The sequence below is a fragment of the Bubalus bubalis genome, chromosome 6, assembly GCF_019923935.1.
Source record: "Bubalus bubalis isolate 160015118507 breed Murrah chromosome 6, NDDB_SH_1, whole genome shotgun sequence".
NCBI classification, from domain to species: Eukaryota; Metazoa; Chordata; class Mammalia; order Artiodactyla; family Bovidae; genus Bubalus; species Bubalus bubalis.
The window spans coordinates 98,767,070-98,783,087 of NC_059162.1; the positions used below are offsets into that span (position 1 = coordinate 98,767,070).

Here is a 16,018-nt window from a genome sequence, read left to right on the forward strand (position 1 = left end):
TATTTAAATATTAATATTTTTGGTGTGGGCCATGATACAAACAGGTTTGATAACTACTGTTATACCGAAAGCTCATTTGTGTCTTAGATGATTTCTAATCTGCTTATCTGTATGTCCTTACAATATCTATATATATGTGTCTCCATATGTATGCATGTGTAGGTGTGTCTTGCAAGTTTCTTGGAACAAATGTATTTTATATTTAACATTTATTCAGTTCCAGGGCCTGTCTTAAGTGCTTTACATATATTAACATATTTAATCATCATCACAAAACAATGAGATAGGTTTTTTTTATCTTCATTTTACAGATAACCCTGAGACAGAACAGTAACTTGCCCAAAGTCATACTGCTACTCAGTGGTGGAGCTGAGGAAGGATTAATTAATGGCCTGATAAATATTCTCTGTTTTGGTGTTCATGAAAAGTAGTGTTGAATTGCTTAAAAACTTAATCGATTTCAACTTTTGTTTATGTTTTGCTAAAACTATTTATTTTCGAATGAAGCTTCTTTTCTTTTATTTTTTTATTGGGGTAAGAATACTTAACAAGATCTACCTAAAGCACAATGTTGTTCACTATAGGTACTATGTTGTACAGCAGATCTTTAGAACTTATTCATCTTGCCTAACTACTTTATACCCATTGAACAGTCCCCCAGGGGGTCCTTTTTTTTTTAATGTATGTCCATGTTTACTCTGTTCCTCCATTTATTCCTATGTTGCCTGAATATTTTTAGCTTGTCATTACTATGACAATCACTATGCAAAAAGCCATGCCAGGTACGCTATAAAATGTTAAGTGCCCACTTGCTATGTTATATTTGTATTAATAAAAACTGCATATAATATAATAAAAATGGTGTAATATATAGAAAGGGCTTCTCTTGTGGCTCAGCTGGTAAAGAATCTGCCTGCAATGTGGGAGACCTGGGTACAATCCCTGAGTTGGGAAGATCCCCTGGAGAAGGGAAAGGCTACCCACTCCAGTATTCTGGCCTGGAGAATTCCATGGACTGTATAGTCCATGAGGTCGCAAAGAGTCGGACACAACTGAGTGACTTTCACTTTCACCTATATAGAAAAATTCAGATAAGACTATTACTGTGGATACAGCAAACTCTTCTATAGAAATTGTTTCATTTGAGCCATGTTCCTATAAAAGCTCCATTAAGAACAAGAATTCTTTCTCTTTTCACACTGAGACCTGTTCCTCTAGAGAGACAGAATACAACTGAGACAGTGTATAGACTTGGACAATCCAAACTCAAGAAATACCTGTATGCTGATGCAATATCTTGTTTACCTTCCGCAATCGGTGGCCCATAGGACTTAATTTGAAAATTAGGTCATAGTGATAAAAGTAATTGAACACGCGTTGCATAAGGATATTGCTGCCATCACTTGTTGCTTTTACATAATAATCATGGGAGCTAGAAGAGGGAGTGGAGATAATATGTCAATAAATGGCTCAGATAATGCAAATGAGGTTTTTTGTTTTCCCCTCCTGTAACTGACCTGTCTGTTTGGCAGTTGGTTTCCCAGCTGAAAATACATTTCATGAGTACGTCCAGGGTCATCAAGTCGATGTGCTCATAGATTTCCAGAAGTGTATTCTGAGAGCCACAAATCTTCTCCCATTTATCCTGGCACAGGAGGTCAAGATCAACATCATCATCATCATCAAAATGCTTTTATCTGAAAGTTCCTCCCTGACACTTCTCTTACCATGTGACAGAGACAATTCTGACTTAGCAGGGGTCAAAGGTCATATAAGTAAATGTTAACCTGAAATAGCTGCCCCTTATTTCACCAGTAAAATGGGTTTATTTAGGCACAGCAAAGAATTGAAGTTCAGGACATGCAATCACAGTGCGTGCGTGCTCAGTTGTGTCCAACTCTTTGTGACCCCATGGACTGGAGCCCACCAGGCTCCTCTGTCCATGAGATTTCCCAGGCAAGAATACTGGAGTGGGTTGCCATTTCCTCCTCCAGGGGATCTTCCTGACTTCAGGGATCAAACCCGAGTCTCCTGCATCTCTTGCATTGTAGGTGGATTCTTTACCAGTGAGTCACCTGGGCAAGTCAGGAGAAAAAAGGACAGGAACAGTTATAGAGGAGAAGGAGGACTTGGGGGAGCTGTTATAAACAAAGAGTCGGTTGAAGGAAACTGGGAGATTAGAGTGCAGTGGTTTTTCATTGTCCAAGTTGTATTAGTCTCATTAACCGGGCTGTTATGGGTAAGGAGAAATTCTTCTTTTCTTTTGCTGGATAGTAAAGTAGTAACCTTCTTCCTGTTGGACATGCAAAGGTAGGTTTCTTCCGATTGGATCTGCAGTTGACCTCTAGTGGTAGGACGTGAGAGCTCCCCTTCTGGCTTCCTGACTCCATTTTAAATGAGATTTCTGTTTACTAATTTTCACATAAATAAGCCAAGTGCTTACTTGGCATGAGGAAGGGAAAAACGCACCAAACTAAATGAGAAAAAGCATGGAACAATCCAGGTATCTGGTAAATGGCTGAGGTAAGTATTTTTGGCCTTCCAATTATTATCACAACTCTTGTTTTAGAACAGATCAGGGTTCCAGTAAAACAGATAATCTCACACAAACCCATAATTACAAGGGTTCTCCCCAGGGCTTCCTCCTTCTTCAGTCCCCAGATTGCTAGATACCCCACCTATCACTACTCTCAACCACTATAGCTACCCTTAAAAATAAACTTGGAATTAAAAATAATTTTTTTTTGATGTAGAAGTGGGGAACAGAGATAAGCAGTGAATAGGAGCGGCTGCTGGGAGGTGGCTCTCAGCCAAGCACTGCCTGTGTCCACTCTACTTCCGCCCCCAAATGACCCACTTCCACGCCCAAGACGTTCTGTGCCTTAAACTGTCACAAAGTTCCCTGCTGAAAATGTATTCATCATAATAAGCATTCTTTGTGTAAAAAATACAAATAAATCTACATGTTCTAAGTTTAGATCAAGCTATATTTGTTGAGCACCCATGCCTACAGCTGGGTGCTAAGGATTTGGAGGCCACAGAAAAAAAGGCAAAGAAATTGAAAAAAATCTTTTACCCAAGTGTGAATTGTTTAGTCAGTTGCTTTCATCCTGAGGGCTTCCCAGGTGGCACTAGTGGTAAGGAATCCACCTGCCAATGCAGGAGATGCAAGAGACACAGGTTTGATCCCTGGGGTGGGAAGATTCACTGGAGTAGGAAATGGCAACCCTTTCCAGGATTCTTACCTGGAAAAGTCCATGGACAGAGAAGCCTGGTGGGCTACAGTCCAGGCGGCTGCAAAGAGTCGGACATGGCTGAGGATTATGTAAGGTTTACTGAGTACAAAAAGTGAGTTTGCTAATACAATATTGTTAATCAATTATATTTCAATGAGAATTCTATAAAAATAAATAAAATAAAATGAAACCTACAGGAATACCAAAAAAAGGGGGATCTAGAAGAAATGAGATCAAAAGAGGCTCTCCAGAGACACTTTGCAACAAAGCAGGGGAGGAGCTGTAAGAGGAGTCTTGGGAAAATATGCAACTGAGAAGCAAGAAAGATAGAAATGGTTCATCAAACTGTTGATAAACTCAAATATCACCACAGGCTGATTTGCAATTGTGCATAAAACTGCACAGCACCAGACTTGGAAAGCATGCCCTCTCTAGCCTGTACTTCTAGGTTTCTGCCTTGAGAAAGCACAACGAACATTTTAGTCACAATCCCAGTCAATTTCAGGTTAAATCCGCTTTTGTGAGCTTGGCTGAGGACCCAGCCAACCAGGTAGTAACAGTGGTTCTCTCTTGGGAAAGGGATGGGTTTGCAGATGTAGGTGGAGGGCAACTTTGGCTCTGTTTGTGGTGTTTGAAGCATTATAATGAAACTGTATTAATGAATTACTTGTCTTATTTTCAAGTGTGTACAATTTAAAAATCAAAAATATGCCATGTACAAGTGGAATTTTGGACTAGAACTCATTTATAAATCAGGGACCACCCACAGGAATATTCTGCAACATCCTTCTGCCCCTTTGGCCAAGCACAGGTCAGCTCCTAATGATACTCCACTACCTGCAAGAGGATTCTTTCTAGGTCCTTTATGGTCTTCAGGCAAGTCTATTCCAACCTTCAAACTTTTACTCCTGCTAACTCATTGTGCCTAAAATGCCCTGATCCATATTATCCATATATTCAAGTCCAGCTCATATTTCATAGTAAATTTGAGTCTCCCAGAGCTATTATAGCTGCTTCTAGTTTCCTTACTTGTCACCACAGCACTTATTATCTGAGTCTTACCACTTGGTACTTGGTTTATTGCCATAAGATCTCAAAATATACCTAAGATGGATGACCAGACCTTCATCTTCTTTTATCATCCAAAGAACGATAGCAAAGGCTTACATGGACTCTCATTGCTTGGTGGGTACTTGTACATTGGGTAATTTCTAGAAATCATCCTCATTTGACTTTCACTACCCACTAAACAGATATCTGATACATTCGCTGTAGCGTTTTGCAACACGCCAGAGCACTTTCATCCCTTCACTTACCAGCATGATGTTCACAGATTGAGCCATCACCTTGACAAACGATTTCAAGGTATTAAAATGGAATCCAGGAGTTAGTAGACGACGGTGCTGAGACCATTTGGGTCCATCCAAATTCACTAGTCCTTTTCCTTGAGAAATTAAAGGCACAAAACCACATGCCATTTTATTAGGTGAGATGGGGAAGGACAGCTAAGGAACATAGACATCATGGAGCGACTGTTGGTGCACACTGGTGACATAGTGGAATGTCAAAGTAGTGCTCGTACATTAAGGATGGAGTGAGTTTTGATGCTTACACCTGGGATGGATGTATTTAGCACTGTAAGAAAGATCCTGAGTTTTGAAGCTGGATAAGCATGCTAATCCTGAAATCACCAGTTACTTCCTGGTAGTAATTAAGTTATGTAACCTCCCTGGAGTTTGGTTTTCTCAATGCGAAATTGTGATAATAAATACCTACTTTACTGGGTCCCTGTGCAGATTAAATGAAGGCATATACATAAGGCGCCTAGCTTGGTCCCAGTAAAGGCACAACAAATATTTATCTCCTATCTATTCAAAACCAATCCATAAACTGCTGTCTGAAATTTCGCTGACACAAAATTCACAAGCAACTAGATAAGAGGTTTAAGTCTGTCTTCGGCTACCCTCTCCTTCAGTGTTAGTCTGTGCTTCACACCTGTAAGTGATACAAAGTGAAAAGACTCGTCAAACCTGAGGCCCATAATCTTCTGTTACCAGAGAGGTAAAGATTTGGCTTTAAAAGAACCTTAAAGTTTATTAATATATAATTGCCATCATTCATTGAGTGCTTATAACATGCCAGGCTTGCGATAGATGCATGCTCCAACACTGATACAATGCCAGCCATTACATTAAAGTGGCTAAAATGAAAATATGTGTTTCATTCAATCCTCACAATAGCCCAGAGATGTTATTCTCATCTTTATTTTCAAAGATGAGGAAACAGAGGCTTAGAGAAATTAGATGACTTCTCCAAGATCACTCAACTAGTTAGTGGGGATAGGGGAAGGGCAGGATTCAAATTCAAGTAGCTCTGAATCCAAAACCTATATTCTTTCATTTAATTACTTCCTTGTCTAACATAAATGCCAATTATATAACTAAAAAGCTTAATTTGTAATTAAGCTTGGAATTTGTAATTAAGCATGGAATATTTTCAAACTGCAGTTTGAAGCAAAACTTTACTGATTTGCATATGGAAATACAGAACCTCCAAAAAGAAAAGGAAAGATCCGAGAAAACAAGAGAGAAGAAAGAATAAAATAAATAATGTGGATGGTAAGGCTGCAGTTTTAAAGACAAGAGATGGGACAGATTTACAGACAGGCTGTCTTGCAAATGAGACTTTGGCAGAGAAATTGACAAGGAGGGTTCCTAGGAAGTTGCACTGTGCTGATGTTAGGACTTCCTCTTGACCTTCCCCCTAGAAAACTCCTAGTATAGATCTACCATATTCTCAATGCTTTTGAAGTCTAATTTGAGTTTTCTTGGCAAGCTCTACTATACAGATGGGGCTTCAAGAAAGAGTGGGTCACCTCCTTCATTTGCACATACATACCAATGCTTGAAGTCATGAACCTATACATGAAGTTGGACTTGGGATCTGTAGAGTCAAGCAGAGGAAACAAAAGACAACATTAGAGGAAAATCACCAAAGCTGGGGAAGGTTCTCTTCATTTGCGAAACTAACCACAAACAGTGAGCAAAAGGGAGCCCGGGGCTCACTCCCTGCAGCCCTTGGCTGTCTTGGCTTAGGAAGCTGACAACAGCAGCTCCAGGAGGCAGACGGTACACAAATCCAGATTCTTTCCTTGTCTCCACTTCCTCCAGCAGAAACAGATTGCCCAAAGGTTGCAAAGTGTCCAGGACAGGAGTTGGGACAAAATATCACATCTTTTTTGGAAAGCAAATTAACTACTAGAGCCGGGACCTGCAGAACCTGGAGAAGGAGAACCCTGAAAGGGTTCTCCTGAACTCTAGCATGAGGGTGTTTTACAGCTCTTGTCCTTTACAAGATGAATATGAGACAAATCAGAGCTCTGGGACTGGGAGACACAGAGGCTTTCAGGGAAAGGCTGCTTTTATAAGGTTTTGCTAAGAGTAAGGGAGGTAATGGGGCTTCCTGGGTGGTGCTAGTGGTAAAGAACACACTTGGCAACACAGGAGACTTAAGAGACGTGGATTCAATCCCTGGGTCGGGAAGATCCCCTGGAGAAGAACATGGCAACCCACTCTAGTATTCTTTCCTGGAGAATCCCGTGGACAGAGGAGCCTGGCAGGCTACAATCCATGGGGTCACAAAGAGTCGGACACGACTGAAGCGACTTAGCACATGCATGCACGCAAGGGAGGTAATAGCACAAAGAAGTTGAGCCTATCATTAGCTTTACAAAGTTGGGAGAGCAAAAACTGGACATTTGAATTTTGTGGTATGAGATAATCTACCCTGGGAACATTTCTCCTGAAGACTTTATACTCAAGAAACAGGCTGAGGTGGGGAGTATTACTGATGCTGAAGTCACAAAACCAAGAGACGAAAGGAAGGCCCTGGAGATCCAATGGTACCTTCTAGGCTTTAAGATACACTGCCCTAAAATGGTCCAGGAAGTCTGAACAAGACAAGGGACTAGGGGGACGTGGGAATCCCCTTCAGGATTGGTGGGAAACCTCTCCACACTTCTGCCAGTGTCTCTTAAAGGCCCAGTACCAATCTTTGCTTCAGAATTCCTTTAGAATCCTGCCTGTGGGTTGTGTCATATCACTCCTAGGAGGATTAGGACCCTGAGAGTCATCTCTTTTCTTACCTGTTCTGCTCAGAAATGTCTTTACATAGTCTGGATCATAGATATAGAGAAATGCCTGAAAGGGCCCAATCCAGCGAGGAAAGGCACAAGGGTATTTTTCTACAGTCTTCTCAAGGATCTCAATTTTACCATCTTCAAATAACTGCAATGAATAAGTGAAAGAAATGAGAGAAGTCAGCCAGTCTGGATTCATCCCCCTCTATAGACACAAGTTGAGCTCAGGTCCTGGATGAGGTCCCACAGGTAGAGGGGCTTGACCCTTTTTCTGGAAGTGAGTGAACACACTTTTCTTGGGATTTCTAAGCCTAGAGTATAATTTTCTAACCAAACAGTATATTCATCTTTTCAATATAATATGTTGTATCACCAGACAATGTTCCTGTTGAATGATATATATTGTGAACTGTTTCCCTAAGTGAGAAGGTGCAGTGAATAGAGTCATGCACTCTGCCTCACCTGCCAGTGTCACACACTTAGATTAGGAGTGGAGTCCGGAAGCTGAAAAAAATGTTTTTAGGTGGGAAGGAAAAAACATTAGTAGATTGAACATGATCCACCATCCAGCTCATCATTCTGTTTCTATAAATACTGATGACTGATTTTTTCTCATGACTTAATAGTAAATGCTCTCTAAAAATCTGTCAATCCCTTGTAATAGTAGAAGGCGCATATATATAGGTGTGTAAATCTTGCTGCTGCTGCTGCTGCTAAGTCGCTTCAGTCGTGTGCAGCTCTGTGCGACCCCACAGATGGCAGCCCACCAGGCTCCCCCATCCCTGGGATTCTCCAGGCAAGAACACTGGAGTGGGTTGCCATTTCTTTCTCCAATGCATGAAAGTGAAAAGTCAAAGTGAAGGTGCTCAGTCGTGTCCGACTCCTAGCGACCCCATGGACTGCAGCCTACCAGGCTCCTCCATCCATGGGATTTGCCAGGCAAGAGTACTGGAGTGGGGTGCCATTGCTTTCTCTGGTATAAATCTTTCTTTTTTTTAAAGAGGAAAAGATTGTGATTTTATTTTCAGATTTTTGCAAATAGTTTTCAAAAAAATAAAATGACAAGAACACATACAAAAATTGCAACCATTCACTGAACTATGAGCTCTTAGCAGAGGAAAGGACTTTTGAAGTATTTGAGTTCCTCTCCTTCTGAAAGCCAGGATCACTTCTCAAATGTCCCTCATGCAACCAGCCTCCTCAAATCTTTCCCAAATTTGATGAACTTCATCTCTTAAAAGTTAACAGGAATCATTTAAAATCATTTAGAACAAAAGAAAGAATAAAATACAGGAGGTATGCCTCTTAAGTTATATGTTTTTAAGGAAAACTCACATCCTTGAAATAGCTTTGCAATATGCAGAGCACAGTACTGGCTTCATAAAAACAAAATGACTCTGTACTTGCATTCTTTAAATGTGAAAAGCAGCTGTCATCTTCCTCTAAAAAATTAGCAAGCAATATTCATTCAGGAACATTCATTTAACTGTACTTCATATAGTATTATACTTGGGATGAGGCTAAAACAAAAACACAAAAACCAGCCAGCCTGCTGCTGCTGCTGCTAAGTCGCTTCAGTCGTGTCCGACTCTGTGTGACCCCATAGACGGCAGCCCACCAGGCTCCCCCATCCCTGGGATTCTCCAGCCAAGAACACTGGAGTGGGTTGCCATCTCCTTCTCCAATGCATGAAAGTGAAGAGTGAAAGTGAAGTCACTCAGTCGTGTCCGACTCTTAGTGACCCCATGGACTGCAGCCCACCAGGCTCCTCCGCCCATGCGATTTTCCAGGCAAGAGTACTGGAGTGGGGTGCCATTGCCTTCTCCGAGCCAGCCTAGAGCTCTAATAAAACAAATAGTAATTACTGAGAGATGTGACCAAGTGAAAAATCAATCCTGAATAACAAAACAAGTGTCTAATTACAGAAATAAGCTGACTGAAAATTTTCACACTTGGAAGATTCTGATTATGATAAAGAAATACGTAAAGTGGCAACAGTAAGTAAACGTGATGATCTGGTTCCTTCCTGAAGGTCTACTGGTCCAGCTGCCAGCCATACAAATCTCTGGGTTCTCAACGAAGTGTGACCAGTTCTTCTGAAGAGGTAGGATGAATAGCAACCGTGTTGTCAAAGTCAGATTTTGTTGTTCCCATTTTCACTGCAACTGCAAAGCCTTGCAGCATTTCATCACATCCAATTCCCTGCATATGAATTCCAACCACCTTTTCCTCTTTGTTGGCACAAACCATTTTCATCACACATTTTGTTTTCCTTTTGGTAACTGCATGATACATTGGGGTAAAGGTGGTAGAATAAGTCTTCAGATTTTCTTTTCCATAGTTATAAATGGCTTCATCTTCTGTGAGTCCCACTCTCCCAATAGGGTGGATGGCTGAAGACCACTGTGGGGATGTTGTCATAGTCTAATTTGGAATCTTCTTTGCACTCAAAAAGTCTATGGGCAAGTTTTCGGCCAGCAGCAATCGCAACTGGAGTAAGAAGAGCATGTCCACACACATCCGCAACTGCATAGACACCTTTTACGTTAGTATTCTGGAATTCATCTACTATGATGTGACCTTTGTCATCAGTTTGAACCCCCAGTTTGTTTAAATTCAGGCCCCAGGAGTTTGGGTCCCACCCAATGGCCCAGAGCAGGCAGTCAACATCCGCAATAGTGGTGAAGGTGGGTTCCCTACCAGGAATCGAAGTAACCATGCGGAGTTCCAGGCCCGAAGAAGTTTTTTTAACTTCCCTGACCTGGGAGTACTTCAGCACCTCAATGCCAGCGTTCTCCAGCTCTTCGGTACAGTTGGAACTGATTATTGAATCAAAAGTTCTAAGCACCTTATCATGCCGTATCATTATTGATGTCTTAGAACCCAGGGCAGACAGGATGCCAGCTATTTCCACAGCGATGTAACCAGCACCAACAATGACACGGCAGCGAGGCAACTCTTCCAGCTGAAAACACCCATCACTGGTTATTCCTAGGCTGGCACTGGGGATCTGGCTCTCCTGAGGAACCGAGGGCACGCCGCCCATGGCGATCAGGATGTGAGCAGCGTTGACCTCCACTGTGGGCTGGGGATCGCACGTGAATGCTGCATGGCCATGGATGATGTCTATGTGGGACTTGGTTAGATTATTTTGATAGATGGTGTTCAGGCGGCTCACATAGGCATCCCGCTTTTCCTTTATAATCCGCCAATTGAATTTACTTTCACAACTTTGAAAGGCATAACCAACGTGGTCATGCATGAATTCAGGGTGGACAGCAGTGTTCCACATTACCTTTTTGGATACACATCCGACATTCACGCATGTGCCGCCCAGCTTGTGTCTCTCCACCACCGCCGCCCGGGCGCCCAGCTCCGCCGCCCGGCGTGCGTTGGCCAGCCCGCCTGAGCCGCCGCCAGATCTAGTCGTCCGAGATCTCGGCGCCGGCGCTGAGCGGCGGCACGGCGGCTGCGGCTCCTGCTTGGACGCCATGGGGCGGGAGAAGGCGCTAGCTGGCCCGGCCTGAGGTGGTGCGGAGCTGGGGAAGGCGCCTGCCACCCGCAGCCAGCAGTGTCCCGCGCTCGCAATTAGAGTCCCGGCCAGCCTAAGTCTTGAAGCAAGCTCATTAACAAAACTCTCAGCTTCCAACATTTATACATTAGTGTACATGAGTGCCATCAGAGATGGATTTTTTGCCTTGATAAGCAGATTACTATGGCTCGTTTAAATAGTTACTTTCCTGGTGGCTCAGACGGTAAAGCGTCTGTCTACAGTGTGGGAGACCTGGGTTCGATCTCTCCGTCGGGAAGATTCCCTGGAGAAGGAAACGGCAACCCACTCCAGTACTCTTGCCTAGAAAATCCCATGGAAGGAGGAGCTTGGTGCAGGCTACTGTCCATGGGGTCGCAAAGAGTCAGGCACGACGGAGCCACTTCACTTCACTTCTGAGGTAGGAAGGTAGGTGGGCCTCGGGCTGAGCCACTGGAGCTTGTCTCTTGCTGACATTTCAGAGAAAAGACAGGAGCAGAGAGAAGCTGAGCTCTGCTAGAACAAAAAGATAAGATGACAACATATTTTTGGAATCAAGAAGATCTTCTAGACCACACATGTGCAGAAAAGATCCTCAGGGTATCAGGGAAGGGAGGAGGCACCTCCTGCCAACCTCGAAGAGACTTTTGCGTAAATCCATCTTGGCTAAAAGATATGCATGCACATCTGAAGGACCCTGAATCAGACAAGATATGAGCAATAAGCAAGATGATTGGCCAGAGGAAACCTGGAAAATCCATGCCCTCACATAAGCAATTTAAGTCACCCCAAAAGCACGACTCTCTGAGCTCATCCATGTATTCTTTTCACATGTACTCTGCTTCTAATAAACGCTTTACCCACCTTACTATCTTTTGCTCTTTGATGAATTCTTTCTTCAAAGAAGACAAGGACTGAGGTCCCCTTTTAAGCCCACTGGCCCTCAGGGTCTAGTGGTTAAGGATTCAACACTCTAACCACCATGACCCAGATTCGATTCCTGGCCAAGGATCTAGGATCCTGCTTCAAGCTACTGCACCCCGGAGCCCCCCAGATCACTTCTAAATCACTGACAATAAGATCCATTTGCATCTGCTTGTTGTATAAAGTGTGAGGGTAGAGAGGCACCTCTGTGTGTGTCTGGATGCGCCTAGCTATGCATTTGAGCACAATTGTGAGGGGCCTGACTTGCAAAGAAATCTTTAAAATTTTTAAAAAATTTTTATTTATTTATCTAAGTTTTTGGCTGTGCTGGGTCTTCATGGCTATGTCCAAGATTTCTCTAGTTGCAGAGAACAGGGGCTACTCTTCGTTGCAGTGTGCAGGCTTCTCATTAGGGTGCGCTTGCTTCTCTTGTTGCAGAGCATGGGCTCTAGGGTGTGCGGGCTTCAGGAGTTGTGGTACACGGGCTTAGTTAGCCCTCAGTATGTGGAATCATCCTAGAGGAGGGACTAGGGACTGAGTCCTTCCTCTGCATTGTGTCCCCTGCATTGACAGGTAGACTCTTAACCATCCCACCACCAGGGAAGTCCTGTAAAGATATCTTAAAGCTGGCAAGTTCTTTCTTGTGTGACCAATCAGAATTTGCTGTGTGATTGTGAAAAGGTGGAAAACTTCAGCTCCCAATTTCCTGTTACCAGCTAGTAGCTGTAACCCATGAAATGTTCCCTGGATACTCTAGGGCCCCGAAAACATTTGAGACTCCTGAAATCTAGTTCCTGAAATATTGCAGACTCTATTTTGCTAACATTCCCACAATCAAGCCAGTGATAAGAGCCCACTGACAGTGCAAATGGTGTTTCCTAACAATGTAAATATTTATTCATTTGCAAACAATAAACAGGTAAGTATTTATTAAGTGCCTATTATATGTGCCAGGTCATAGAGATGCAGAGAAATATAAAACAGGCAAGTTCTTTGCCCTGGTGGAAATTGCAACTTAACATGAGGATTATTTTTTTATATTTGAAATTGTCATGGACATCCTCAGCCATAAGCTTTCTGGTTGTACTTTTAGTAACTCTAGTCTGGAAAAAAAGGAAAGAAAGCTATTGTGAATTCTGTAATATATGAATTTATATTTTTTCATCCACAAATCTAAACACATTTGAATTTATGTATCATATGTATTTAGGAAAGATGCTCAGATATATTAAAAAAAAGAGCTTAGTCCCCTGAGATATAGTAATAGCTAACATTTACCAAGCACTGTTATGAGCTAGGTGCTGCTGTCGACAGAAAAAAAAAAAAAAAAGCACAGCCTGAAAGTTGAGAATTATGTTTTATATGGTGGACAAGACTGAGGACTTAAGCCCAGGATGCAGCCTCTCAGATAGCTCTGAGAGACTGCTGTGAAGAGGTGAAGGAGAAGTCAGGATATATAGGAGTTTTTGCAACAAAGACCAGATAGTCAAAACTTCAAAAGATTACTGTTAATTAAATAAAACCAGAAGGAATTTAGTGCTTTTCTATGCTTTATATTCCTTACTCTTTACATCACAAACCCTATAAAGCAGATACAATTGCAATCCCATTTTACAGATGAGGAAATTGAGCCTTAGAGAAGTTAAGTAATCTCTTCCAGATTGTGTAAGAAATAGAACTTGAAGTGGTCCATTTTCAGAACCAAGTAGCTGGCCTTGGGTGGAAAATTATTAGCAAACGGTTTTCCACTCAGAGCTAGCTAGTTTTGTCTTGAAAATTACTGGCAAGCTAGTCTTGCCTAACCGGAGAAGGCAATGGCACCCCACTCCAGTACTCTTGCCTGGAAAATCCCATGGGAGGAGCCTGGTGGGCTGCAGTCCATGGGGTCGCTAAGAGTCGGACACGACTGAGTGACTTCCCTTTCACTTTTTACTTTCACACATTGGAGAAGGAAATGGCAGCCCACTCCGGTGTTCCTGCCTGGAGAATCCCAGGGACGGGGAAGCTTGGTGGGCTTCCGTCTACGGGTTGCACAGAGTTGGATACAACTGAAGCAACTTAGCAGCAGCAGCAGCAGGCTTGTCTAACAGCTTACACCTGAAGAGTCCCTAAGCTAACAGGATGTCTGGGAAGGGATAAACAAAAATCTTTGTTGAGAACTGTGGACTTAGGATAGGAAGGGAGAAGAAAGAATACCCTATGAGACTTGGGCAATTCCAGGAAGACTGTAACCGCATCAGTTCAGTTCAGTTCAGTTCAGTTCAGTTGCACAGTCTCACCTAATGAGGAACCAGGGAGGGATCTTCGAGCCAGGGAATAAGTGTTTCCTGTAACTGTCCTGGGTGTGCCTACCCACCAGACACCCGATCTTGCAAGACTCTCATTATAAGTCTCGCTTTCACTGTGCTTCGTGTCTCTGAGTTCATCCCTTGGTTTTGGGCTGGTTGAGTGTGTTTCTCACAGATTGTATAGCCAGCCACTAGCAGTAAGGATTCAAACTTGCATTGAACTATGGAGCCCAAGAACTACTTAGTTACACAGACTTTCCCTGAATTATGTATAAGGATACACACACACACCCCCACATAAACTAGGGGTGTTTACCGCATAAACACTAGGTCCTCCACACTGACTGGGATACACTGGTCTACTGAATAAATGTCAGTCTACCTAGTCGGTTTTTTATAGTCAACAGATCTTTGAATGAATCAGTTTATTTAGCATCTAATATATGTGTGCATTCAACAAAGTAGTTTTTAAAAATTTAAGTATAGTTGATTTACAATGGTGTGTTAATTTCTGCTCTTTAGCCAAGTGACTCAGTTATATATATATATATATACACTTTCTTTTTTCTGTTCTTTTCCATTATAGTTTACCTTAGGATACTGAATATAGTTCCTTGTGCTATACAGTACTACCCTGTTGCTTATCCATTCTGTATGTAATAGTTTGCATGCACTAAACCCAAACTCCCAGTCCGTCCCTCCCCCACAGCAAACACAAGTGTATTCTCTATGTCTGAGTCTGTTTCTGTTCCATAGATAGGTTCATTTGTGTCATATTTTAGCTTCTACATACAAGTGATTTCATATTTTATTGTCTTTCTCTTTCTGACTTACTTCACTTAGTATTGTAACAAGGAAGAACAAAATCTGGCTCCATATTGAATCTGTTTCTTTTACTTTAACCTTTGCTTTCCATTGCTTTTGTTACTATAATCACTAAAAGGATGATATCCATAGCTATGAGCATACATAACACCTGTCTCAGGAACCCTGCCCTTCTGCCTGAATGCTAAACTAAAGTGCCTTTGTTGAGCTCACAGGGAAACAACCTGACCCCGCACACCTGTGAACAGCTGCAGGAAAGAAGAAATTTACATATCCCCTCCTGAAGCTGGCCAAACTAGGAGATATTTTGCAAGACTTGTGGCCATTTTACTTTACTTCTTCACCTCCTCCCCATCTCTGTTCTATAAAAGAGATAAGTATCCAGACCTCTATAAGATGGGACTCTAGAACTCTAGTCTGCCACCTTCTTGGACACACAGTTTTTCTACTATTTCTTGCCTCGGCGCCTTGCCTCCTGATTTATTGGCCTGTGTGTGGCGAGCAGACTGAGCTAGGACTCAGTAACAGTATGATAATATCTCGTTCCATCCATGTTGCTGCAAATGGCTTTATTTCATTCTTTTTTTGTGGCTTTACTCCTTGGAAGAAAAGTTATGACCAACCTAGATAGTATATTCAAAAACAGAGACATTGCTTTGCCAACAAAGGTCCGTCTAGTCAAGGCTATGGTTTTTCCAGTGGTCATGTATGGATGTGAGAGTTGGACTGTGAAGAAAGCTGAGCACCGAAGAATTGATGCTTTTGAACTGTGGTGTTGGAGAAGACTCTTGAGAGTCCCTTGGACTGCAAGGAGATTCAACCAGTCCATTCTAAAGGAGCTCAGTCTTGGGTGTTCTTTGGAAGGACTGATGTTAAAGCTGAAACTCCAATACTTTGGTCACCTCATGCAAAGAGTGGAGTCATTGGAAAAGACTCTGATGCTGGGAGGGACTGGGGGCAGGAGGAGAAGGGGGACGACAGAGGATGAGATGGCTGGATGGCATCACCGACTCGATGGACATGAGTTTGGGTGAACTCTGGGAGTTGGTGATGGACAGGGGGGCCTGGGGTGCTGCAA

At 42.6% G+C, this 16,018-nt stretch overlaps 1 protein-coding gene and 1 pseudogene across 1 annotated transcript in view; both read right to left on the reverse strand.

Moving 5' to 3' along the window:
- LOC102410132 (cytochrome P450 4X1) overlaps positions 1–16,018 on the reverse strand; it is a 49,744-nt gene that overhangs the window by 20,285 nt on the left and 13,441 nt on the right. Inside the window, exons 2-6 of the mRNA XM_006051654.4 lie at positions 7,381–7,522; positions 6,135–6,179; positions 4,553–4,680; positions 1,518–1,645; positions 1,278–1,432 (exon numbers count right to left, since the gene is read on the reverse strand). Of these exons, the coding sequence (XP_006051716.4) occupies positions 1,278–1,432; positions 1,518–1,645; positions 4,553–4,680; positions 6,135–6,179; positions 7,381–7,522 (598 nt within the window). The remainder of the gene's footprint in view (positions 1–1,277; positions 1,433–1,517; positions 1,646–4,552; positions 4,681–6,134; positions 6,180–7,380; positions 7,523–16,018) is intronic.
- On the reverse strand, positions 9,284–11,156 carry LOC102412123 (annotated as a pseudogene).